We start from the raw sequence: 27858 nt of genomic DNA on the forward strand, positions 1-27858 counted from the left end.
AAATCACTCCAGAATTTCTTTTGTTGTCAAATCTCCCTTTGACTCTACAGTGAGTTGCCTCCATTGCTGGAGCAGGGTCTTGAGGAGTGCCTGGCATTATATTACCTAAATAACAAAAGACTCGGGAGAATGGGTATACAATCACAGTTGCTTACGTCCTACAAATATTTCTGTCTTGATTCATCAGAAAATCAATGGCCAGAAAACAACTGTTTTTTTACACAGTGTATTTCACATAAAATAAAATCTCATAAATGATGTACAATTGAGTGGAGAGGAAATTATTTATATATAATAGGAAACGTGGCAACCAATCTGATTTGGCAATGTCCCATAATGAATGTGATGAGTTGCCATTTAATTTGAATTTGGGATTATGGGAGGAAATATAAACTGGGAGAAAAGTTAATTTATTTTCTTTGAAATAGCACTAGTGGTCCCTTTAATCTCCACTTTAACACCAACCTGTATTTTAATAGTGAAAGGCGTTATATAAATATGTAAGTTTATATTACTCTGGAATTAGGTCAGCAGGGTGTGTCAGAGTGCATATCCATTACAGACTTGAAATTTCCATGTGTAGGTGGCAAACATGTGGGACACTATCTGATTTGGATACTTTTAAACATGGTGATGGGTTTCCAATTCTTGGGCTGACCCAAAAAAATCGCCTGAACTGTAAGGTAAATTGAACCTAAATTAATAACACTGAAAAAGATCTGAAAATAGCATGTACTGTATTTAATATAGATCCTGTACTGTATTTAATATGGAATGTCAGCAAATAGTTAAGGACCGTGTGCAAAATAAATGTTCATATTTAAAATTATGCTATATTAATACAGTAAAGATAATGACAGGCAGGCTACTGCAGTACTTATTATGTAGGGAGAAATTCCACTGGATCAAGATTATTCTGTATACCATTTTAGACCATTCAAAAATTGTTAAATTCTTGAATGCAGCCTTAATTTTGGAGTATTTTCTGTAAGATCTATTTAAAACTAAAAAGACTGAATTATAATACTTGCATTTGATATGGTACCTCCCCATAGTAGTACTTGCTGCCTCCGATTTGCTGGGTCCAGCCTCCTCCGCGTCCCCCAAATCCTCTGCTCCACCATCGGCGCCGTGCCTTCAGCCACTGTGCCCCAAAACTTTGGAACTCCCTCCCTCAACCCCTTCGCCTCGCTCCCTCCTTCCCCATCTCCCTGACTCGGCCTTGGGCTCCACCATTGTTCAGCTCTCTGAGACACCGCCCGGCGTGGAGGGTGCTATATAAGTGCAAGTTGTTGTTGCTATCTTCCCACGTCGGGAAGTGCCTCATAGCTTTTATCGTAAAGTAGTGACTGCATTAGGAGGTGAATTCAACAATTTGCCAATTTCTAGACTCTCTTAATATGCTACATAAATAGAGTAAATCCAGACCCAAGTGCAATTTCACCATGTAGGTGCTTACAATTTGAAATGAGCTGGAATTACACCGTGATTTACTTGTAATGTGAGTTTCTGATCTCGGTCCTTACTGGTTGGGGAGGAAAATGTGACCAAAGGAATTGTGTTTCTCATATGTATGTAGAAACCGGGTGAAATTTGGGGGGGATAACTTATCAAGGAGGTTAGTAAAGGATAGAAATAGTTGAGAATTAACATTGTGTGTCCTTTCATGTTGATTGCCCATTTATCGGTTTGTTTTTGAAGGATGTTCAAACCTCTTTCCCTTGTGTGCCTTTTACTCAAGTTCAAATGATTGAAGAGATGGATCAGCTGTATCCAGTAGTCAATATCACTGAAAGGCAAAAAAAGGCAAGATAGTTGCAAAATGCAGAATAGTGGCATACTTTTGAAATCTTTCTGAATTTGGTGTCCAAGTGAAATGGAGCAAAGTTCCCTGTCAAAAAGCAGGATTTTTTAGCCAACAGCAGTTTGCACTCAAACCATATTTCCGCAAAGGATTTTATTACAGAGGCCTGGCCTTCAAATTTTATTACTTTTGAAAGTATAGCACAGTAGTCATATTCTCAGATGACTTTAATTTAGCATATTGCTTCCCAGTAAGGTTTCACTTAGGCCAAGTACAGAAACGTGTACTAGCATACTTAACCTTGTCACATCTTCTCTAGCACAAATTTTGTGCTACTGGGGAAGGCTGATGGTAACAAATCTTAATATAATCTACAACAACAACAAGATTTCATTTATAGAGCGCCTTTCACATCGGGAGGACGTCCCAAGGCGTTGGACAGTTGGGTCGGGACCCGAGCAAGGGGGAAATGGTCAGGGGGAGGGAAGCGAGGGAGCGAGGAGGGGGTAGAGAGTTGAGAGGGGAGCTGAAGGCACGGTCGAAGAGAAAGGTCTTGAGACCAGCCTTGAAGGAGGAAAGGGAGGAGGCGGCGAAGGCACTGGGGTTGGAGTTCCAGAGCCGAGGGGCTGAGAGGCTGAAGGCCCGACCACCGATGGTAGGGCGGTTAGGGCGGGGGATGTGGAGCAGACCGGAGCCAGAGGAACGGAGGGTACGGGCAGGTAAGTAGGGGGATAGTAGGTCGCAGAGGTAGGAGGGGGCGAGGCCGTGAATGGCCTTGTAGGTGAGGATGAGGATCTTGAATTCGATCCTCTGGGGGATGGGGAGCCAGTGGAGGCGAGCGAGGGTGGGAGTGATGTGATCGCGAAGCCTGGTGCAGGACAGTACACGAGCTGCAGAGTTCTGAATGACCTGCAGCTTGTGGAGGGAGGTGCCGGGAAGGCCGGCGAGGAGAGAGTTCCCATAGTCCAGCCTTGAGGTGATAAAGGCGTGGACCAGAGTTTCAGCAGCGTGAGGGGTGAGGTAATGCCGTAGTCTGGTGACATTCCGGAGATGATGGAAGGCGGTGCCAGTTGTGGTGCGGATATGAGGAAGAAAGGACAGCTCAGGGTCGAACAGAACCCCGAGGTTCCTGACCGGCTTTGAGAGGTGGAGAGTGCAGCCTTGGATGCTGATGCTGTCAGCGCCTGAGGTGCGGAGGCGCTGACGGGAGCCAATCAGGAGGGCCTCAGTTTTTTCGCACGTTGAGCTGAAGAAAGTTGTCTCTCGTCCAGGACTCGATGTCGGACAGGCAGCTGTCAGGACATCGGTGGTCGTGGAGTTGAGGGTAGAAGAGGAAAGGTAGAGTTAGTATTGTAGTTAGCAATAGCTTTAGATGGTTGCAATAGGTTACAGGTCACCATTTAAGTTTGTATTTATATCAGTGGGTTTAGATCTTCCTACAGCTGAATATGGACAAGATGGAAGCCATACTCCTTGGCTCCCGTCAACATCTGCACTCCTACGAACCTAAACTCCTCAACCTCCCTCCTCAGACTCACCAAACCAGTGCGCAACCTAGGCATCCGGTTCGACCCCCAGCTGTCCTTCCTCCCCCACATCCGGTCTCTGACCAGGACCACCTTCCTCCATCTCCGCCACATTGCCCGCCTCCGACCGTACCTTACCCCAAATGCAGCTGAAACCCTCGTGTATGCGTTTGTCACTTCCTGCTTGGATTACTCCAATGCACTCCTCGCCGGTCTCCCCAGCGCCAACATTCACAAGATCCAGCTCATTCAAAACTCTGCTGCCTGCAAACTGACCCGGACCAAACTCTATTATAATAATAATAATAATAATCCTTGCATTTGATATAGCGCTTTTCACGTCGGGAGGACGTCCCAAAGCGCTTCACAGAACACACTGTAAAGTGAATTGACTGTATATTTGTGGGCGAACGTGGCAGCCAATTGTGCACAGCAATGTCCCACAAACAGTCGTAGATTGAAAATGACCAATTTATTATTGTTTTGTTTTTTTGGAGGGATTATTATTAGGCTCTGTGTGGAGTAAGGAAACTTGCCCAAGGTTTCGCCCTGCCTGGAATTGAACTCAGGTCTCTCGCTTGCAAAGCGAGTGTTCTAACCACTGAGCTACAGGACTCCAGGACTCTACAGGACTCCAGAGCTACAAACTACCCACATCTCACCAGTTCTGGCCAGGATCCACTGGCTCCCCGTCACCGAATGGATTGACTTCAGGATCCTCACATTTGTGTTCAAATCTCTTCACTCTCTGCACCTCCCCACCTCTCTGACCTCTTCACTCCCCAATCCACCAAATGGTGTTCCACCACTGTTAAGCGCTCTGAGATGCTGCCCTGCGTGGAGGGCACGATAATAAGTGCAAATTGTTGTAAATAATACTCCAATTCCACATCTGAAAATTGCTGTAACAAATTGTTGAGTAGTTTTTTTTAAGTAGAAGTGCATAGAATAATGTATCCTATGGAAAATTCCTGGCCGTTCTCCATCTTTGAGGGCAAATCTGTACGTGTGTTTTCCATCAGGAAGAAAACTGGTAGTCAGTCGGAAAGTTGGAACAAAGTGTTGCATTTCTTTGCTGCTGCCCGAGAAGGTTTCCAGTGCAGGAGGCCAGTAAAAAGAGATTGGTCTGAAAAAAAGCCCACAAGGTCTGGTTTGTGGCCAACTCTCGAGTTTGTGCTTTAACTGGCCATGAAGCAGAACTAAATTTGATGCCGACTGTACAACCTTCTCATCTGTCAGGCATCTTGCTTGTCCATTATGCCCTCCTTTCCACCATCAGTGGTCGTGCTTTCATTTACGACCTGAAACTCCAGAACACTCTCAATCCTTTCACCTGCCCCCTCCATTTTCAGGCTGTGCCTGAAGATCTTCCTCTTCAACCGTACTTATGATCACTATCTTGCATGTGGGGGCGCTATATAAATGCAAATTGTGCGCTCCTCACGTTGCATTGACACTTAACGATCTAAAGCAATGAGGAGCTTTCAACTTTTTAAAATGCTTTTAATTTGCAAAGTATGATTCTAGTGCAAATAGTGAAATAAGTCTTAAAACAATGAACCCCTCCCCCTCACTTACAGAAGCAGAACTGACATTGAGGCATTTATGTTAACAAATAAACAGAATTGAATTCTACATTAAAGCATTACATAAAGGCCTAGAATGGTGGTGATGTGGTGGTAGATAGTTCTGTTTTATCTGGGCAAAGGGGAGCACAGTCATGAAATAGGCATATAGGGCGGACTAACCATCCATCATTTACTGTAATGTAATTGCTGGATCTGAACTTGCCTCGCCTGTGCACATTTGACATCACAGTCTTTCACATGCTGTGTGTTGCTACGTGTGTCACCTTCATCCCATGTGCAAAACGCCTTCCGAACATCTGCAATTCGCTCCCGCAGACAACATCATCAATTAATTGCATTTATACAGCTCCATTCACGATAGGAGGATATCCCAAGGTCCTGAACAGTCGAGGGTTTGCACCTGAGCTGGAATCTAGAGGGGCAGAGGGCAAGAGGGTGAGGATGGGAGGATGACCGAAGGTAGGGTGAAAGAGGAAGGTCTTGAGATAGGCCTACAAGGAAGCAATGGAGGGAGCAATGTTAAGGAAATCCAGGAAGGAGTTCCAGATGGCCCAACTGCCAATACTCAGAACACAGGGAACTGGCCTTGGAAGCAAAGGAAAGTTAGCGGAGGCAGAAAGCATCTGCTGATTGTTAGAGGAAACTTCACTCGTGCGCTTCTCCAGCTTCTGTGAACTTCACATCGGAAGGTTGGGTAGGGGAAGTGAAAGAATATGTGAGCAACACCAGTCTTTCAGCATAAGGCTTTATGGGTCGGGGCCAGAAGATCATCTTCAAGCAATTGACTGCTGGGCTGAACACTGCTCACACAAAACAAGACACTGGATTAGAATCATATAATTATACAGCACAGAAAGAGGCCATTCAGCCTAGAGTGCCCAGGCCGGTTCTTTGAAAGAGTTATCCAAATTAATTCCACTTCACTGTGCTCTCCCCATAGCAAATTTGTCCTCCCAAATTTGGGTTGGAGCAAGGTTGCCCTATTTTGCTTTTGGACAGCAGTGGCGGGCTGCAGACAAGTCCAACCATCTATAAATGGTCCGTATTTCCACTCAACTGACGATTCTCACCAGCAATTTTAACAGATTTTACATGATAGAAAACAGAAACATATTTTCAAAGTATCAAAAGACATTCAATTCTCAAAGGACTAATAAACCCAGACATGCACAGTATGAGATACTGAAAGACACTCATTTATCCAATAACAACTTGCATTTATATAGCGCCCTCCACCCAGGGTAGTGTCTCAGAGTGCCTAACAGTAGTAGAGCCTGACTCTGAGCCAGGGAGGGTGGCCGTAAGCATTTGAAGTGGAAGGTTTTCATGCGGGACTTGAAAAAGGGGAGAGAGGCGGCAAGGCAGAGGGATTGAGGGAGCGTGTTCCAGAATTTTGGGGCACAGTGCCTGAAAGTGTGACCTCTGATGGTGGGGTGGAGGGTGCACGGGACGTGCAGGAGGCCGATGCAAGTTGAGCTGATGTGATGTGGATTGGGCAGTGAAGAGGTCAGAGAGGTAGGGAGGTGCCAGAGAGTGAAGGGATTTGAACACAAGAGTGAGGATCCTGAAGTTTATCCGTTAAGTGAGGGGGAGCCAGTGGAGCCTGGCCAGAACTGAGATGTGGGTACAGAGTTTGGTCCGGGTCAGTATGCGAGTGGGAGAGTTTTGAATGAACTGCATTTTGTGAATGGTGGAGCTGGGGAGACTGGCGAGGAGTGCATTGGAGTAATCCAAGCAGGAGGTGACAAACGCATGCACGAGGGTTTTGGCTACATTTGGAGTAAGGTAGGATGGGAGGCTGGGGTGGAAAAAGGCGGCCCTGGTCAGGGACTGGATGTGGGGGAGTCTTCCTTCTTGCCCACATTCAACTGTAGGAAGTTTGCACTCATCCAGGCCTTGAGGTCTGCCAGACAAGCTGATAGAATATCGGAGGACCGGGTGTTGGTACTGAAGGAGGCAAAGTAGATTTGTTTGTCATCCGCACACATGTGGAAGTTTACCCCATGTCTGCAGATGACATCGCCCAGAGAGAGCATATAGATAAGGTGAAGAAGAGGGCCAAGAATGGAGCCATGGGGTACCCAGCAGGTGACCAGGTGGGGGCGGGAGGAGAAACCATTTGCCGAGATGAAATGGAGGTGGTTAAGTAAGACTTGAACCATGCGAGTGCGGTCTCACTCAGATGGATGAGGGAGGAAAGGCGGTGGAGGAGGATGGTGTGGTCGACTGTGTCGAATGCGGTAGACAGATCCAGGAGGACGAGGAGGCAGAGAGAGCCCTGGTCACAGATAGGGAGGACGCGGTTTGTGACTTTGACAAGCGCTGTCTTTGTGCTGTGGGCAGGCGAAAACCAGACCGCAGGCGCTCGAGGAGGGAGTGGAGGGAGAGGTGTGACCGAAGTTGACCTGCAACAATGTGTTCCAGGACTTTGGCAAGAAAGGGTAGGTTTGAAATGGAACGGTAGTGAGATTAGAGGAATCGAGGGTGAGTTTTTGAGGGGGGTACGATGACAGCGGTTTTCAGGGGGAGTGGAGCAGAGCCTGAGGAGAGAGCCTGGTTGACCGTGTCGGCCAGCAGGGGGGAGAGGAAGGAGAGTTGAGTGACCAGCAGCTGGGTGGGGAGGCGTTCGAGGCAGCAACAATAAAATTAAATTTGTAAAGCGCCTTTCACGTCGGGTGAACATCCCACCCAAAACAGGTGGTGAACTTCATCAGGGTGATTATGGTTGAGAGGGAGGAGGAAGAAATGGGGGAAAAGGAGTGTAAGGAGGGGGGAGTGACAGGAGCTGTGGCGGAGGGAGAAGGTAGTGTGGATGATCTGGGTGGGGTGGAAGGTTCATGGGGAGGGTGATGCAGTCAAGCAGATGTTTTCAATCTTTGAGGCGAAGAAGTCTAGGACCTCTTCGCACTTGGCATTTGATGTGATTCGGGGGGTACGTGACACAATCAACAAAATTGGTGAAAAAAAGTATAATTTATCTAAATAATTAAAAAAAATAGTATAATGATTTCTGGTGCAAGAATGTATTTTGCACTGGGAGGGAATAAGAACCTTTCTGTAAAATATTTTTAAAAATATTTTGAAGAATGAAAACGGGCAAATTGCCACACTGGTTTTCACAAGTAAATTTACCAAAGCTTTGAAAATAGGTACATCTAGAGTTTAGTGTCTTGCATTCTTCACCATGGACTCAACGTAGCCAAAGCCCTGAATTGTGGCCCATAGGAAGACATTTGAAACTTAATCACAAAAGAAATCAGACTTGCAGGTTTAAATGTTATCAAAAATGGTTTACATTTTTTTTTCTCTTTTCCCCACCGTCAATTGTTGCAAAAGAAAAGCTCTCACCAACCTGAGCCAAATGCTGTCTGGAATTAGAAATGCAGGATGCATCGCTCCAGGGAGAAAGTACTCATTCCCAACCCAGTGGAAATTTCCCTGTGTAGGTGGCATACCTCTGTCTGGTTTGGATACTGTATGTGCCAGGCACCCAGCTGACCAAAATACAAAAAGAATTAACTTGCAGTTATATTGTGCCTAACCACATTGAAACACGCCAAAACATGTAATTGCTGTCAAATGTAGTGATTGTATTCGTGCACAAACATAACGGACACGTGTGACAATTCCGCCACGTAAACAGAATGATCGGTTATTTGGAGCACAGTTGTCCATGATATCAGGAGAGGCTGGGAACAGAAAGATCAACCCTATCCTGGGAGCAAAGGGTCCTGGTGCAGTAAAAGTGGCCCTGCCCAGGGGAACCAGGTGCAGAAAGAACGGCCCTGTTCCGAGGTGTAGGAAAGGTGCACCCAGGGTGTGCTTGGAGCTGGTGGAGAAAGTGCAGCACTGGCCTGGAAGCAGAAGGAACTGATGCAGAAGGACCTACCCTAAGAGCTATAGGTGAGATGGTCTAAGAGAGGGTGGGGGGGCGGCTGTTCTGAGAAAGGGTCTGTTCTGAGGAGGGAGCTGTTCTGAGGGGAGGGGGGCGCTGGTCTGAGAGGGGGTGGGGCTGGTCTGAGAGGCGGTACTGCTCGGGTCATGACCCAACTGTGCAGCGCCTTGGGACGTCCTCCTGACGTGAAAGGCGGTACTGAACCAGGTGAGCTCGGCTCCCCCTCAACCGGCTGAGTTGGCTGAGACGGAGCTGAGCTGAGGGGGAGCTGGGCTGAGGGGGAGCTGGACTGAGGGGGAGCTGGGCTGAGGGGGAGCTGGACTGAGGGGGAGCTGGGCTGGGCTGAGGGGGGTTGGGCTGAGGGGGGCTGGGCTGAGGGGGGCTGGGCTGAGGGCGAGCTGGGCTGGGCTGAGGGGGAGCTGGGCTGGGCTGAGGGGGAGCTGAGCTGAGGGGGAGTTGGTTGAGGGGGAGCTGGGTTGAGCTGAGGTGGAACTGGGTTGAGCTGAGGTGGAGCTGGGCTGGTTGAGGGAGGGGAGCTGGTTGAGGGGGAGGCTGGGCTGGTTGAGGGGGGGGGGGGGCTGGTTGAAGGGGGGAGCCGGTTGAGGGGGAGCTGGTGGAGCTGGTTGAGGGGGTGCTGGTTGAGGGGAGCTGGGCTGGTTGAGAGGGAGCTGGTGGAGCTGGTTGAGGGGAGCTGGTTGAGGGGGAGCTGGTGGAGCTGGTTGAGGGGGAGCTGGTTGAGGGGGAGCTGGTTGAGGGGGTGCTGGTTGAGGGGGTGCTGGTGGAGCTGGTTGAGGGGGTGCTGGTGGAGCTGGTTGAGGGGGTGCTGGTGGAGCTGGTTGAGGGGGTGCTGGTGGAGCTGGTTGAGGGGGTGCTGGTGGAGCTGGTTGAGGGGGTGCTGGTGGAGCTGGTTGAGGGGGAGCTGGTGGAGCTGGTTGAGGGGGTGCTGGGGGGGGGGGGGGGAGAGCTGCGGTGGCTGAGGCTCAGGAGGAGCTGTGGTGGTGGCGGCGCGCGGTTGTGACCGTGTGACGCGGTGGCTGAGGCGGGCGGCGCGGTGCAGTGTGGGCCGGGCTGGAGGTGGCCGCGGCGGCTGGCGGAGGAGGAGGAGGAGGTGGAGGTAGGGAGTCCCGCTTCTGGCTGCACCTGCGCCGGAGGAGGGAGTGTCACGTCAGCGGCCTCTGAGCCCGGATGGGGGACAGGATATAGGGCCGAGTTCACCCTCTCCCGCGTATCCGCTATTTCACACAAACCTGTGGGGCGGTTGTGCGGCGGTCGGGGCGGGTCGGGATCGGTGTAGGCCGCGGCCGCGGTGTTGGTTGCGCTTTGAGCGTTGCGGGAGGCGAGGGTTGTGGCCGGAGGAGGCGCCCGCCCGCCCGCCGGTGTTTGACGGCCGCCGACGCTCCCACAGGGACAGCGAGTGGTGGCCACGGCGCCGCTCCTGCCCTCCCCCGCTCTGCCCCCCCCCCGCTCTGCCCCCCCTCTGCCAGCTCTTCCCCCCCCTCTGCCAGCCCCACTCTGCCCCCCCTCTGCCAGCCCCCCCCCGCTTCCCCCCCCCACTCTGCCAGCTCTCCCCCCCCACTCTGCCCCCCTCCCAATCTGCCAGCTCTCCCCCCCCCCCCGCTCTGCCAGCTCCCCCCCTCCCAATCTGCCAGCTCTCTCCCCCCCCGCTCTGCCCCCCCCACTCTGCCAGCTCTCCCCCCCCCACTCTGCCCCCCCTCCCAATCTGCCAGCTCTCCCCCCCCCCCCCGCCCCCCCCCCCAATCTGCCAGCTCTCCCCCCCCCCCCGCTCTGCCAGCTCCCCCCTCCCAATCTGCCAGCTCTCTCCCCCCCCCCGCTCTGCCCCCCCCACTCTGCCAGCTCTCCCCCCCCCCGCTCTGCCCCCCCACTCTGCCAGCTCTCCCCCCCCCCCGCTCTGCCAGCTCCCCCCTCCCAATCTGCCAGCTCTCCCCCCCCCCCCGCTCTGCCCCCCCACTCTGCCAGCTCTCCCCCCCCCCCGCTCTGCCCCCCCCACTCTGCCAGCTCTCCCCCCCCCCGCTCTGCCCCCCCCACTCTGCCAGCTCCCCCCCCCCCCCCGCTCTGCCAGCTCTCCCCCCCCCCCGCTCTGCCAGCTCTCTCCCCCCCTTCTGCCAGCTCTGCTTGCCCAATTAAGTTTGTATGCCACTTTTTACTCAGAAATTCCTCCCCATCTCTCCTTCCTCCCTCTCACCCACCATCGCCTCAATGACCATTACCCCATCACCATTACCTCACGAACCGCCAGCACTACATCTGCACAAATGGCTTCTCCTCCCGCTCTCAACCTGCGGGGTACCCCAAGGATCCATCCTTGGCCCCCTCCTCTTTCTGATCTATATGCTCCCTCTTGGGGATGTCATCCACAGACATGGGGTACATTTCCACATGTATGCGGATGACACCCAACTCTATTTTTCCACCTCTCTTTGCGACCCGCAGTCCCCTGATGTTGTGTCAGCCTGCCTATCGGGCATCAGGAGCTGGATGAGCGCAAATTTCCTTCAGCTATGTTGACAAGACGGAAGCCATACTCTTTGGCTCTCGTCACCGTCTAAAATCACATGGTTCTCACCTCCTTCACCTACCCGACCTCCCCCTAAAACTCTCCGAAACTGTACGCAACCTAGGCGTCAGGTTTGACCCCCAATTATCCTTCCTCCCCACATCCGATCCCTCACCAGCACTACTTTCTTCCACCACCGACACATCGCCCGTCTCCGCCAATACCTCACTCCAAAAGCCGCTGAAACCCTGGTCCATGCCTTTGTCACCTCTCGGCTGGACTATTCAAATGCCCTCCTCGCCGGCCTCCCCTCCACTGCCATCCATAAAATCCAGGTCATACAAAAGTCTGCCGCCCGCATTCTTATCAACACCAAACTCCACTCCCCGATTCCCCCAGTCCTTGCCGGACTGCACTGACTGCCTGTCCCTGAGAGGATCGACTTCAAGCTGCTCACCCTTGTCTTCAAATCCCTGCACTCCTCTGCACCTCTCTGACCTCTCTCCTCACAACAGTGCCCATTGCCTTTCTTCGACCTGGTCTGGCCTCCTCCTTGTCCCCCAAGTCCTCCGCTCCACCGTCGGCAGCCACTACTCCCTGAGGCTCTGGAACTTCCTTCCTCAATCCCTTCACCTTGTCCCCTTTCTTCCTATTTTCAGGTCTTGGCTGAAGACCTTTCTTTTCCACCGCGCCTTTGGTCACCTTCTTCCTCCTCTCCCTGGCTCGGCCCTGGGAACCGTTACTGTGAAGCACTCTGAGACGCCATCCGGCGTGGAGGGCGCTATATAAATCCAAGTTGTAGTTGTTGAGATGTATATATATATTTATATATTCCTTCCCAATACAGGAGAAATGTTCGCTTTACAGTGAGTCTCGTGAAGTGCTTTGAGACGTCTTTCTGATGTGAAAGGCGCTACAGTGCACTCCACTTAAATTGAGTATCGGATAATTGCATGCTCCATTTAACTGTATAGCAATTACTAGGTATCGCCATTTTGCAATTGGCATGGTACTGCGTTCTGCTCAAATGCATATCGGATAATTGCACAATTCACTTAATTGTATGAAAGAGTCAGTAGAATGAATTCACACCTGTATAATCCGTTTGGATAATTGCATTGGTTGAGCTCACTTTAGCTCATTACTTTAGCAGTCCTGAAATAATAAATATATACTGTTTGTTTGTTATGATTATAGTTATGAACTAATATCAGTAGAACTTCAGGTAATTGCATACTCTGTATAATTGCATAGCATCGGCCTGGTCTCAACTTCATGCAATTAATGGAGTCCTGTAGCTTAGTGGTTAGAGCACTCGTCTTGAAAATGAGAGGACCTGGGTTCGATTCCCAGGCAGTGCGAAATGTTAGGCCAGTTTCCATACTCCACATGCCTCTGTTTACTTAGCAATAAGTAGGAACCCGGTTGTTAGTCGATTGGAGGATCACTTTTTCAAGGGTAATAATCCCTTCAAAAAATTAATAAACAATAATTTAGCCCCTCAATTCACGTCCGTTTGTGGGACACTGATGTGTGCAATTGGCTGCCACGTTTCGCACACAAAATATACAGTAAATTCACATCACAGTATATTCTTTCTGTGAAGTGCTTGGAGACGTCTTGAAGATGTGATAAGGCACGATATCAAATGCAGGATTATTATTGTTGTACAGAATGCACTGCTGTATATCAAATTCAAGGATTATTTTAAATGCCCCCCACAAAATCATTTCCAATTCTTAGACTTGCAGCTAAAGTTTGCACTCTAAATACCCTTAGTGATCAGGAGAACACCAAACTATCCTCGTATTTGGAAATTATTTGAATGCTGTAATTTTTATATTTTAAACTTGTAAGATAAGGTTAAAGGTGCCTTTAATAATCTGTGAATTCCCTATCAGACATAATCCTTATTTACTTAATAGTGTTAATTTCGTTTTTTGATGTGCTGAAACCTCAGGAATAGGTATATTTCATGAGTCAGAATGAAGAAACATCCCTGAAAAGTGATTTAATGTGATGCTTCCAGTTACGTTCCTACTTTTCCCACCATTCACTATTTGAGATCCTCCAGTCTGATTTCCATCCTGTCCATAGCATGAAAAAGCTCTGGTCAAAGTCACCCACAACATCCTTTTGTCAACTATCAGACATCTTTGTCCTTAACAATCTCTCCGCTGCCTTCAACACTATTAACCAATTTATACCATCACCATCTTTCTTCCCTCCACAGCACTTTCTTGGCTGAACTGTTACCTGTCTCAATTAATCCATAAATGGCTTCTCTCTCTCATATGGTCACTTGTGATGTTTCTCAGGGATTTAGCCTTGGTCCTTTTCTTTTTCTCATCAACATACTCCCCTTGATGGGGGCGACCCATATGCCTGTCGAACACACGCGTTTGTCAACTATCGGGACTGCTTGTGTTTCCTTATCCTCCACAATCTCTTCGCTGACTTTCCACCTCGACCATAGACCATTTCTGTCCTGTCAGTTATCAAGTCCTGAAAGTCAAAAGTTGTGTCATTACAATCTAGTAGATGCTTTTATATATATATCCTTTTTCTAAAAAAAATTCTGATAAATTGATAACTTTTGTTTACATTTGTTTACCCCTTTATAAAAGTGTAATTGTATTATTGCTGGACTTTTGAAGGAATGCTTCCTTTGGATGATACATTATGATCTTGCATAAAATGAAAACTTTGCCACGTGTTATATTAATATATTTACTATTTTAAGGATAAGAATCAGAAGGTTTAACCCTTCCACTGGCTCTTTGATTTCACTTTGATGCTATGCCACACCTTTTTGTGAGGGACACCTCTGAGCGTATCCCAGCAGATTATTGTGGCACTATTGTTGTACTCAGACTTCATTAAAGAGTTACCAGCATTCCTCTATTCAGGAATAAATTCAAACTGACCTTTTTTAAATTAACTTGGGATCGGCATTCAGAACTGTAAAAATATGTTTTTGCTACTGCCTGTATAGCTTCAAATGTTGTGTAAGAACCAGTTGTAAATTATAAATACCAATTGTGTGCCCTAATTGTAAATATTATTAGCAGACACAAAGGTAATTCCAAACATGCTATGTTAGACCCATGGATGTTGTTGTGCTTTAAAAACATTTACAATGAATTAATTTTGATTATAAAATCAATCATTTACGAAATATATTGGCTTTTGTCTTGTGGAATACACCATTGAATTGTGGTATAAATATATTCTGTATACGACAGTCTTAGGTAAAAAATGTACACCTTTTCTAGTTATGATAATTCTTGTAGATCAGTAGCTTTCAATCAGTAGATGATTCTGGTCAAGGCGTTGCTAAAGGTTGTTTTTGGTTTCCAGTTGACTGTCATAAATTTTATATCACTTAAACTGGATAAAATGCTCTAACGTTGGTGAGCGATTCACTAATTTGAATCGAGTGACATTTTTAATCTGGGAAGAGTGACTAAGTATTAGCAAATTGGTGAAGAAAGGTATATACAGTATATACTGTATTGTTTACAGGCTATTTTTGAACAATTCTTACTTTTGTAAAAGAAAACAATTTACAACAACAAAGTCACAAGAATCTGTACAAAACGTTAAATTTTACTTGATTGCTAAATGCGGTCCCATTTCAGTTCCAAGCAAAACTAAACTAAAAGAGCTGTTTTAAATTAGTTAACCTTTCATCTACACGTGGCAGTGCTTGTATGCTCAAAAGCAGATGCAAATGAAAGGAGGTTTTTCTTTAAAAAAATGTAAAACGTACAAAAAATTTGCCAGTAGTTTGCAACTTGAAATCAAAGTTGAGAGTGACATGAGCTCACACCAATTCTGTGGTCATTCTGTCATTGTAAAGCAATAACTAAAAAAAAAATGAACATGAAAGTATTCTTAGCGGGCATTGCTTTCTACCATTTGTGCAGAAATGCAAGTGATAGCAGGTTGCAAATTGGTATCTGTCTGCACAATATCTCATGGATACAATAAAAATCATTAACAATCTCAAATTTCTTGTGTACTGTTCTGAAAGGACCTAGCTGTCTATTACACACCACTAACAGAGTGTTAGTAAATACCATTTTAAATGATTAGTAACTACAAAATAGCTTTATTGTTCCCCTGCCTTCAAGAATCCTTCTTGTGGGCTTGGTATATAATCACATCATTAAATCTAGTCAAATGGATTTCTTACCATTTTGTTACCTCAGATTTAAAGATGCTTCACATGGTTGTCTGGAGGACATTAATTGGAATAATAGAATCAGAGAATGTTACAGCACAGAAACAGCCCATTGATCTGCACTGGTGCTTTTCTCAACATTGATCCGATTCTCTTGCTTGCTCCCATTCTTTTTACTTTTCCACATTCTTTTTATGTCCGAGTGCTGTTGGATGTTAAAGAGCAAATAGTGGGAGCGCTGACTGAAACTATTTCAGAAGACTTTTAAGACGGGAAGAATTCCAAGGGATTGCAGCAGGGCGAATGTTGCACCGTTATTGTTGTCTTTAAATAAAAATGAGAATGAGATAAACCTGGAAACCCCAGGGCAGTTAGTTCTGGTGGAAAAAGTGTTGGACAGTTATATGACAGTTATATGAGGATTTATGAGGATTTATATGAGGATTTATTCATGTTTCGCGAATCTAGTTGAATGTTTTGCAAAACTAATTCTATAAATGAGGACATTTATACATTTAGAACTCCTTTGATATCATGAGATTAATATGAAGATATAAGGTAGAGTTCTCGAATGGAGAGGATGACTGAGGAGGGATGGAGAGTGGGAATCGATATAATTAGGCTGTCTCAGTGTAACTTGTGATATGCCAAGGGCTCTGTATTGAGACTGCTGCTTTTTATAATATACCTATAGCATTGCAGATGCAGTTTAATAATAATAATAATCCTTGCATTTAATATAGCGCCTTATCACGTCTTCAAAGCGTTTCTCAGAATATACTGTAAAGTGTAGCGACTGTATATTTTGTGGGTGAAATTTAAATTGTTAACTACGTGTTGGGAGGACAATAGGAAGTGCAATTGTAGCCCAAAGCTGTAAAGTATTTAATTTGAAAGTAGGGAGGTCATTTTGGAATTGTGTAAGACATTGGTTAAGCTGCAATTGTTGTATTGTATTCAGTTTTGGTTTCTACGACAAGAAGGATGTCATTGAGATGGAGTGTACATGCAGGTTCTCTAGGATAAAAGTGTATGAGATAATATACAACGCATATGAAGAGAGGCTTACTCATTTGGGACTTCTCCCATTGGGACAAAAGAGTTTAAAGGGTCAGAAATGTTGGTAAGATTCTGAAGAAACATGACGAGTTAAAAAGGAATACTATACTCTATTTAACTGGGAATAGGTATAAAATATTTCCTTTAGTTTGGGAGTCATTGAGACTGGGGCGTAGTTTAAGGATTGTTAGAAGAATAAGGGGTCATTTGTAGAATTCATTGCCACATATGGATACCGAGGATGGAAAGATAGAATTATTCAAGAGACCTGGATAAAATATCGTGATCTGTCTTGACTTACATTATGGATTTGATTTTCTGAACATGTAAATAGCTGATGTGTCTCATTTTGGTTGGTATCTATCCACGTACGTTGCCTCCATTCTTCTCTACATCCTTTCTGTATTACAGTTTGTGATTTCATACACCACCTGTTTGTTTCTCTCGCTACTTGCTTACTGTCTGCCTGTTTCTCTTCCCTCAACAAGCTCTTGGCTCTAATGTCCATGGTCTTGCTATTTTCTCTCTGTTCCTGTTTCTCACGTCGTTTTTGCCCCTATTTCCTCCTTGAACGCTTTCTTCAAATTCATAACACCCCCTTGTTCCAACTTATGTTTGCCATCCCCTTAGTTTGTTTTATCTCCTGCGTGCATATTCTTGTTTCTTTTTCCCTTTGTGATGTTTTTGTTTCTCTTTCATTTTGCCTTGTCTCAAGTTAACAGTGACTATTGGGGGAAAAAACATAACAACTAATCTGAATCAGCAATGACCACAAACAGAAGTGGATGAATGATTCATGTCTTTGATGACTTTTTGGATGAGGAAGGAATATTCAGATTGGACCTGAAGACCTTTCTCTTCCACCTTGCCTATGGTTGCCTCCTCTCCCTGGCTCAGTGTCAAGCTCCGCCACTGCTAAGTGCTCTGCGATGCTACCCTGTATGAAGGCTAGTTGTTGTATATTGGCTAGGTCAATGCTTTGCTCTTCAAAATAATGCAAGAGATCTGTAATATTCACCTAAATCACTAGAAATGGCAGATGGATTGTATATTTAATGTTTCATCTATTAGCAATGTAACATTCCCTCTATACTGCACAGTAACCCCAAATTATAAGCTTCAGCCCTGCTTTACAACTCAAACCCACAGTGTTCTCAGTTGGTAGTTAGCAATGGGGTAATCTGACAGTATAGACGTATACCAAGCCAGACTTAAATCGAATGGGATCTGTGTATTTTGGATCTGGCAGGATCACTTTAAGGTTGTTTTGAAACCGTCTTCCATTTAAGCAGTAACGCATGGCTGCTTGCGTTAAAGATGGAAGATAATTGCAAGGGACCATGACAATGTCAGTTAAATGTGTTTCAGTAACAAGGATATTAATAATTTACTCTATTTGTCAGTTCTGTTCTTAAATAGTGTTGTTTTAACAGTCTGCCTGCTTTAGTGAAATAATATTGGAGATGGCAAATAGAGATTTGTAGTCTAAACTTCTTATTTGGTAAAAATTTCCTCAAGATACTTATGGCGCTAATACATCCCTGATAGTTAGTAATCATCTGTTGTAAACATTCTTCTTTAGCCTCTATTGAGGTTTCGTTTTCTCTGGGAAAAGAGAGGGCACAACCATCTGAATGTAAAAGCGCTGCTGGCTGCACTTTAGAGTGTGGCTTAAATCTGAGTGCCTCTATTTTTGTCTTTCTGTATCTATTATATAAAAGTGGCATAAGATGAACTGACTTAGAACAGCATTTGTTGGCTTCCACAAGTTTGCAATAACGACTGGAGTGCTTTTCTTTCCCTCTTCTATACAGCTAGGCACCTTTTTGAGGTGTTCTCATGCGATGGCTTCAAGCCACAGCTCTCAACCAGTGCCTCATTCTGGCAGCAGTGATGGAATCTTCAAAAAAGAAATGGACGCTTCCAAAAAACCCCTCAGAACTGTTAGATCATTACCAGATGTTTGCCCCAAGGAACCAACAGGTAACCAACTTCAGTTTCAAACTCCCTTATTTATGTGCTATTTATATAATTTTAGTTATAATTCCAAGTACTGTGCTCACTGTTGCAGGAGGTACTAGAGGTTTGCGTGATGCCCATCAGTGGTGGCAGATCAGCACAAGTGGACGGTTTATCATTCCAAAGTGAACCTTCCTGCAGCACTAAATGATCCCAGACTTTCCAAAAGAGAATCCGATTTCTTCACTAAAACATGGGGATTGGATTTTATGGAGACCGAAGTTATGCCTTCCTTCTACCTCCCGCAAATCACCAAGGAGCACTTTGCACCCTACCTACAAGAAACTGCTTCTGTGAGTACTGATGGTTTTATTTTGTGCTCCACTTCTAGACATACACAAGAGAGCTTTTTCGTTTACAATGCGACCCCGTTATATTGCATTATCCTTCAATATACTACAGGCTGAAATGTAGAACACTGTGGCTCTGCAGCATATGGAAGTGCAGGGCACTTCTGATACTGGCTTTCTGAGTGGTGACCGCTCTATAACACAACCCTTGTAATACGGGGTCTCTTTTATGGACCCCTAATTATAATAATAATCCTTGATATAGCGCTTTTCATGACTTATAGACGCTCAAAGAGCTTCACAGAATATACTGTAAAATGAATTGACTGTATATTTGGGGGCGGCAGCCAATTGCGCACAGCAGTGTCCCACAAACAGTTGTGGATTGGGTGACCAAATTATTATTGTTTGTTTGAGGGATTATTAACCCGGAAAGCGATCCGCCCAATATTCGACTAACAACCGCTTTCCTATTTACTGCTAGATAAACAGGCGTGTGAAGTAAGGAAACTTGCTCAACATTTCGCTCTGCCTGGAATTGAATCCAGGTCTCTCTTGCTTGCGAGGCGATTGATCTAACCAACAATTTTCCCTATTACAATGGGGATCTGTACTACTATATTTTAAAATCAATGATTGCCTTAAACAATGTTTCTGTATTGTGGTGAGAGCAGTGATAAAGTGCAGTGATTGTTAAAATATAAAAGTTGTATAAAACAGGCCTGACAAATTAAAGTCCAACTGGATGTTTGACCTTGCCAAAATACTTTATACAGTATTACTCTGAATGTATTAATAATTAGTGGAGTAAGAGTGTGATTGGTTTGGTTCATATGGACAGAAACAGCAGTACAGACTTGATGGCCAAATGGCCCATTTATGTACCACAACATTCTATAATTCTCCTAATAATTTACAGATTTTCAGTATGCTTTTATTCTTTGAGCAGCTTTAATTTCATTTGATATTATTATTTGTTCTCAGCGGCAAAGAATTCATGAAAAATGCAAGGAAACATGCCCAACTAAGGATGGGCTTGACAGATCGCTTTCAACCACTGTGCACAGCAACGGTAAGGAAATCTGAATTCAGATATCTGTATTGAGTTTTTAATAAAATTAATATATTGTTTCACACCCATGGGATGGAGTTCCAGAATGTGGGGGCAGAGAGGCTGAAAGTCCGGCCACCGATGGTAGGGCAGGTCGGGCGAGAGACATGGAGCAGGCCGGAGCCCAATGGGTTGGTAAGGAGTCAGCAGGTCAGAGAGGTAGGAGGGGGCAAGGCCATGGATGGCCTTCAAGATGAGGATGAGGATCTTGAATTCAATCCTCTGGGGGATGGGGAGCCAGGAGAGTCGGGCGAGGGTGGGAGTGATGGGGTCACGGAGCCTGGTGCGTGAGAGTACACGAGCTGCAGAGTTTTGGATGATCAGCTGCTTCTGAAGGGAAGATTTGGGAAGGCCGATGAGGAGGGATTTCCCGTAATCGAGCCTTGATGTGATAAATGCGTGAGTAAGGGTTTCGACAGCCTGAGGGCGGAGTTTGGCAATGTTGCGGAGGTGGTGGTAGGCAGTGCCGGTCATGGCGCGGATGTGGAGGAGAAAGGACAGTTCAGGGTCAAACCAGATACCCAGGTTCCTGACTGGCTTAGTGAGGTTGAGTGTGCAGCCATGGAGGCTGATGCTGTCAGCGCCCGAGATGCGGAGGCGCTGGCGCGAGCCAATCAGGAGGCCCTTGGTCTTGCTGACGTTGAGTTGGAGAAAGTTGTCCCTCGTCCAGGACTTGATATCAGACAGGCAGTCGGTCAGGACGCCAGTAGTCCTGGAGTTGAGGGTGGAGACAGAGAGATAGAGTTGGGTGTCATCCGCATACATGTGGAAATTTACCCCATGTCTGCGAATGATGTCACCAAGGGGGAGAATGTAGAGGTGAAGAGGAGGAGACCGGGGACAGAGCCCTGAGGAACACCGCACGAGACAGTGCGGGGGCTGGAGGAAAAGCCGTTTGCCGCGACAAAGTGGAGGCGGTGTGAAAGGTAGGACCTGAACCAGTCAAGGACAGAACCTTGAAGGTTGAGGTGGGAGGAGAGGTGGTGGAAGAGGATTGAGTGATCCACGGTGTCAAAGGCGGCGAGGAGGACGAAGAAACAGAGGTAGCCCTGGTCACACATGGTCAGGATGTTGTTTGTGACCTTGATCAGAGCAGTTTAGCACGGAAACCCAATTGGAGGGGTTCATTGAGGGAGTGGGAGTAGAGGTAAGAACGAAGCTGGGAGGCAACGGCTCTCTCAAGGACCTTGGATAGGAAGGGGAGGTTTGAGATGGGCCGGTAGCTGGATAGCTGTGATGGGTCAAGGGAAGATTTCTTCAAGGTGGGGGTGACAGTGGCTGTTTTGTGGGGGGAAGGAACAGTGCCAGATGACAAGGAGTGGTTAATGATGTCGGCGAGTAGTGGGGCAAGGAGGTGGAGCTGGGATTTAAGGAGAGAGGTGGGGATGGGGTCCAGGGAGCAGGTGGTGGGCTTCATGGAAGTTACCATGTTGAAGACAGAGAAGGGGGTGACTGGTTCAAAGGTGTGGAAGGAGGGATGGGTAATTGTGTGGGGTGGGGGTTGGGAGGGGGTGGAAGTTGGGAGGGCAGTGGCACCTGAGCGGATTCCCTCGATTTTGGACTTGAGGATGTCCAGGATTTTCTCGCAGTGAGACTCTACTGTAGTTATTGATTTTAAAATAAATGCTGGGAGGTTTTTTTCTTGTAATACTAGGAATGAAAAAACATGCACTGTATCCTGATTACAGACAGTGAGATGGCATAATGTTGCTATATGTTAGCTGCTTTCAGAGCTGTAAGCCTGTAAACTACGTAGAAAGCTTCCGAAGACACATTTTGCAAATTCACCCAGAGAAGAATTCTTGTGGGTATTTCAGGCAAAAATTGGGGTATTAACCTGTTGAATTTTCACCCTGGGCACAAACGTTTAAATGCCATTTCTTAAATGCCATTCATAATTAAAGGCCAAACACCTTACAGATGAATATTGTAATTCAATCCTTTTTTTAATATACAAGTGACCTTATTATCAGCTTGGCTCAGTGGTAGCACACTTGCCTCTGAGTCAGAAGGTTGTGGGTTCACGCCCCATGTTGGGACTTGGAATCACATAGTCAAAGCTGATACTCCAATGCAGTGCTGAGGGTGTGCTGCATTGTTGGCGGTGCCGTCCTTCAGTTGAGATGTTAAACTGAGGACGGCACCTCCAACAATTTCAGTTTGCCTGTTCAGGTGTTCGTTAAAGATTTCATGGCACCATTTGAAAAGAAAAAGGAGTTTCTCCCGGTGCCCTGACCAACAACTCCCCCAAATAAAATTGGTCACTCACTCCATGGCTATTTGTGGGACAATGCTGTGCGCAACTGAACTCTTGCCCACAAAAACCACAGTCATCACACTTTACTGTATATCTTGTAAAGCACTTTGAGATGTCTCAACAATGCGCCATTTCAAATGCAAAGGTGATGATGATTATTATCATGAAGAAATGTTGATCTGATTTTAATGAGTTGCGTTAACATCGTTGCAGACAAATCGAGGACTGATTTGGAACAAGTACCTAAGGTAAAAAAAACTCTTAGCATTTAAAACTAATTATCCTTTTTGTGTGAAGAAAGTAGCATAATCTTAATGTACCAACGTACATTCCATTCTTATAACAATAGAAAGGATAAAGCCATAAGATACATTTTATTGAAAATAATGTTTGTGTAATTGGTATGATTTCAAGGTAAATATAATTTTTAGTTGGGTGTTTCTCTATGTCTTTAAGCTTGCTACAATAGTTGGTGTAAATCTAAACACATAGACCTCGCCACACGTAGCATTTTTGTGAGAACAAAGTAGGCTTTTTCTTCATTTTAATTGTTAGGATAAGGAGCAAGTTTTAAGGTTATATTTCTTGTGTATAACACCCTCAGAAACTATCATTGATTTAATTGTAGTTGTATAGCTTCCTCATAGCTGCTTTTTTTTTAGAAAAAGCACTTTGGGCTAAAAGGTATTGATAATTGTATCATTTACTTCCCTTACAGATATTTATGAAACCAGACTTTGCTCTGGAGGATTCTCTTACATTTTCTTCTGTCTTGCCCTGGTCACATTTCAGTTGTCACCATGGAGCTGGTGTAAAAGGAGCCCGTGATGGGGCTTCCTCTAGATTACTACAAGAAAAGGTATACAAGTGAACCCTAAGCAAGTGCATTTTATTTTACCAGTGGGGCAGACTGCTACAGTGGATTTCATCTGACTAGTTTGCCTCATCTGTTTAAAAATAATATGCTGGCTGGGTAAAAATCCAGGAATATACATTCATTTGCAGAGTGTGATATTTAGTTTTAAATGTTCATCACCTTGTGTTTGTGTTTATTTTATCAGACAGTGCTTGTTGATGATTTGAAGAAAGAACAGCGTGTTAAACTCCTGTCCCACCCCAATTCCCCTTCCTTTTTTTAAAAAAGTGATAATCTTCCCTTTTTCTGAGTTCCTCAATAGAGCCAATGTGACACCATGGGCAGATGACTTGTCTATCTCTTGTCTTTTTCCCTATAAAACAGTCTTAATTTAACTGATTGGTGCCTCACTCAAATCGTCATTCTTTAGTCATGATTGTAGACCATGAATGCCATCAGGCTCTTCAACTAGCGAAGCAATTTGCCCCTGAAAATGAAAATGAAAAGTTTCTCCTGGTGTCCTGGCCAACAAACCCCTTTCCTCAGTCTTAATATGCATTTTCTGTTCTATTTATTGTCCAGCCCTGTATTATTTGACACCCAACCAGCTGAGGCTAATTTGTTCTAACTCAGCACTGATCAGAATTGAACTTGCAACCATTTGGTCTCCATGGCTTCACTACACCATTGAGGGAACTGTGTAATCAGTTATTTTTGCAGTGGCTGTTGTCCTTTCCTCAGTCAATATGCAAATGCAATATGAATTTTCTGTTGTATTTATTGCTGTTTAATAACAATAGGCTACGCAACCTGGATCTTTCATACTGTCATCACCAAATTATTGCTTGTCCGTTACTTAAACCCTCTACATTGAGAAGTTAAATTTTAATATCTGGAAATTTCAGTTTGTAGTGGTCCATTATTCTTTTTCACCCATTTGATGATGAAGGGCAGATAGTCTTTCTGATCATTAAAAATGCAGTTCTTTTAGTACTTGCTCTTGATTTATTAACATTATCAATCAGGAATTGGGAAACACTTATAAAAGGGGACATCTTTGCATTAGAATTAGAAAGAGAAGCCCAGATGTAAGACAAATGTGGAACAGCTGCCCCTTCGTGGGCCCTGTATGTGCTTTCCATACATGAAATAAGCATAACAGGTTATAACCCACTGGGGAATGTAGCATTAGAAGCAGCCTATAATTTCCTTTCTTGCAACATATGTTCTCATGTACTAAAGTGCTATTTATTTTTTTCCTTTAGAATTTTTTCATGTCTATTTATTAGTTACAGCCTTCCTCCTCAGGAGTGCTGCTTTTTCTCTGCCTACTATAATTACCCATATAGGTCGTGGTGCTGGAGGGCAGAATGATATAAATTTGTTTTAGTTTAGATCCAGGTTTGGATTTGAAGGGACATGGGCTTGACTTTCAGGTCTCAATAATAATAATAAATAAAAATAATGTTTGCATTTGATCTAGTGTTTTATGTTGTCAAGATGACTCAAAGTGCCTCACAAGATTTTACTGTGAAGTGTAGTGACCGTGTATTTGTACAGGGATGCAGCAGCCAATTTGCACACAGCAATGTCCCACAAAGAGCTACGAAGTGAGTGAACAATTCTATCTGGGGGGTTGTTGGCCAGGACACCAGGAGAAACTCCATTTTAAATAGTGTTGTGGGATCTTTATAGTCCATGTCAACAGGCAGATGGGACCTTGGTTTAACGTCGTCATCTAAAAGACAGCATGTCTGACAATGCATCCTGTAGCACTGCACTAAAGTGTCATTTTAGACCCTGAGCTCAAAATCCCAGTCTTGGGGCTTGAACCCAGAATCTTCTGACTCGGAGACAAGAGCTCTACCCTGGGCTATTGTTACTTTGGGCTGTTTGTGAGTTTCGTAGTACTCTGAAATCAACTATGGGAAGAACAGTTAGTGACGGTAAAATATAATTAACAATTTGAACTAGGTTGTAATTTAGAGTTTCATTGAAGAATCTTTATTTCCTATAGGAAGGCTGACAACTTTTTATGATCTTTCACAAGTGTATTTATTTCACTGGAATACCAAACATTTCCTCAAATCAGTTGTGTACCAGAAGATTTTCTACATGTAATAAAAAGCCACAGACTTAATCCAATTATTTCAGTTCCCAAGGGTCTAGCAGAATTGGGCAATAAAGAATTGAAATTTGAGTAACGTACTCAGACATCTTACGTTATAGTAAGAAAGGTGAATTGATACTTGTATATGATTTATTTTACAGTTGAGCCATTACTTGGATGTTGTGGAGGTTAATATAGCGCACCAGATTTCTCTCCGTTCTGATGCCTTTTTCCATGCTATGACCTCTCAGCATGAGCTGCAAGACTACCTCACAAAAACGTCACAAGCTGTAAAAATACTCCGGGATAAAATTGCTCAGATTGACAAAGTCACATGTGAAGGATCTCTGCAAATATTGAGGCTTGCTATCACTAGAAATAACTGTGTTAAAATGTACAACAAGCTCAAATTAATGGCCACCGTTCACCAGACGCAGCCGACAGTGCAGCTGTTGCTCTCCACTTCAGAGTTTGTTGGGGCACTGGATTTAATTGCAACAACACAGGAGGTACTCCAACAGGAACTTCAAGGGATTCATAGCTTCAGGTATGTGAGGTTGCACAGCTCCCTTTCAAAATGTAAGCATTCAACATGCTGANTTTTTTTTCTATATCTTCATAAACCTATTGCTCAATTGCATTATGGAACAAAACAATAGACTATTTTCTTTTGAGACAGTGCTACTGTGTGTGTATGTAAAACAAAACTCTGTTATAACACGCTTCATTACATAACAATGTTGAGGTATGGACCAACTTTCTGGTCTAAAGAAAAATCGGGTCATTGTTTTTTAAATTTTTTTTGGAGATCAATAAGTTAAATATTTGGTTATATTTTAATTCTGTCTGAATTACAAGCTATAATCATCTGAATGAAAAGTCGCTTCTTAAACTGGGTCACAATGTGTAATTGCAGAGCCTGGTTATATTTGTTTTCAACCACCTTCATTAATTATCCATGGCTGGTTAAGAGATCCAGTTACCATCAATGCAAACAGTGGTGAATGTTTTTTTTCCAGTGAAAACATTCTGTAGTTCTGTCCTTGCTACTTTTTTTTAAAAAAAAGTTCCATAAATTGTTTAAGCCATTCTCTTTATTTCAGACACGACTGGAGTTCAGATTAAAACTGAAATTATATTTAGCTCCTTCCTAGATCTGTACTGAGCGGTGGTGAATTAATCCAAACTAGTTAGAAATTATCTCCCTTTGTGAAGCAACAAGTCGAGCATACTAATAACTTAATGATTTGGTTGTGTTCTGTGAATCATTTGCTTGTATTGTTTAAAGCATTGCACTTGCAAGGTTATAATCAGAATGTGTTACTGCTGTGAATAAGAATAGCTGCTGACGCACACACTTGGATTCCAGTGACTTGGTCACAGTGGTTTAAAGGTCATACAATTCGTAATCTGGACGAGAGTCTGGGTCAATGTGTGACGGCACTTCCTGATTTGAACGCGTAAAAACCTGTAAGAAGCGGTAACCTACAAGTGGGTTTTATATTAACTGAGAAATATTGGTCAAGGGACAATGTGCAGAGTGGAAGAAACATTACTAAGGTTGAAAGGTGTACAACTGGAAAAATGAGTTAAAGCTAGAAAAAGTGGTTAGATGCCAAACTTGGGTTTTAAAAGCCTGTAAATTGTAGGAGAAAGGGAAGGTTGGTGGATTAATCTTAAGTGAGGAGGAAATTAGTCTAAAGGAGTTAAAGTCAACAATCAGAGGTGAGAAGATGGTGAGATTAAGTTTCAAAGTCTTTGAATGCAGGATGCAAGAATAGTATCTAAGGTTGTATATTGGCCCTTGGGAAGAACAAGAGTTCAGAGGAGAAGTAACAATAGGAACAATATTTGGCATTGGATGAAAAAGGCCCTTTGGAGCATCAAGCCCATACACTCCACAGATCACACAAGAATAATGTGGACTCGTGCCAGCTCTGTTCTTGGAAGGAAGGGATTGTTCTTCACAAATAACCCTGATTTCTCCAATATAAAATGAGCAAGAACTTCAGTTTTGATTCATTGCCAAATCTCTGTCATTCAACACTGGCCTTCTCTCCACAGATACATGAGTAAGTAAAACAGCCTAGAATTTGGCAGTAGTGGGTATTTTTGCTTAGCTAAATAATAAGGAAGAGCGCTGTGGAAAGTGAACACACTTTAGAGTATTCATCTGTTGAGCCAATGCATCTGGTTTAGGTATTGTGTACACACTCATCCCATGCTTTCCTGGGACTGGGCAGCACCAGATTAATTCTGTGCCAGATACAAAACGAATGTCATCAGAAAATATCACTCTGGGGTGGATCTGGTTCCTCCTCATAATGTATGATATTTCACTGCTTCTCTTCAGCTTGCTTCCTTTGCTCACAAAACTGGCATAGTACATGCGTATACTGTAATATATACAGTATTATATGTGTAGCACATGTTCAAAACCTTCAAGAAATAACGTTAGCGATACTTCCTGCACATAATGCATGGGAAGTCAGGTCAGCGGTGGCCTGGTGACACTTTTTTAGTGCGGGTCACTGGTAAGTCTGTACTGGAAGCCAGATGTACTATGCTTCTGATGTATTTGTGATCTATAAACAGTCAATTGTGGATGAGGTGTTGTCTGAGGTCCTGAGGATTCAGTGGA

General features: G+C 44.6%; 1 protein-coding gene and 1 non-coding gene across 2 annotated transcripts in view; both read left to right on the forward strand.

Moving 5' to 3' along the window:
• The first annotated feature begins 9868 nt into the window (after nucleotides 1-9868).
• The window catches only part of vps54 (VPS54 subunit of GARP complex), a 41751-nt gene continuing 23761 nt past the window's right edge, over nucleotides 9869-27858 (forward strand). The window contains 8 exon segments of the mRNA XM_042333067.1: nucleotides 9869-9928; nucleotides 18389-18557; nucleotides 18646-18666; nucleotides 18669-18886; nucleotides 19868-19955; nucleotides 22465-22499; nucleotides 22970-23110; nucleotides 25379-25764. Of these exon segments, the coding sequence (XP_042189001.1) occupies nucleotides 18419-18557; nucleotides 18646-18666; nucleotides 18669-18886; nucleotides 19868-19955; nucleotides 22465-22499; nucleotides 22970-23110; nucleotides 25379-25764 (1028 nt within the window). The 5' untranslated portion in view covers nucleotides 9869-9928; nucleotides 18389-18418.
• On the forward strand, nucleotides 12618-12691 carry trnas-uga. Its single transcript has one exon. It is a non-coding gene; the product is annotated as a tRNA-Ser (tRNA).

The sequence above is a fragment of the Callorhinchus milii genome, unplaced genomic scaffold, assembly GCF_018977255.1.
Source record: "Callorhinchus milii isolate IMCB2004 unplaced genomic scaffold, IMCB_Cmil_1.0 Scaffold3, whole genome shotgun sequence".
Lineage (NCBI taxonomy): Eukaryota > Metazoa > Chordata > Chondrichthyes > Chimaeriformes > Callorhinchidae > Callorhinchus > Callorhinchus milii.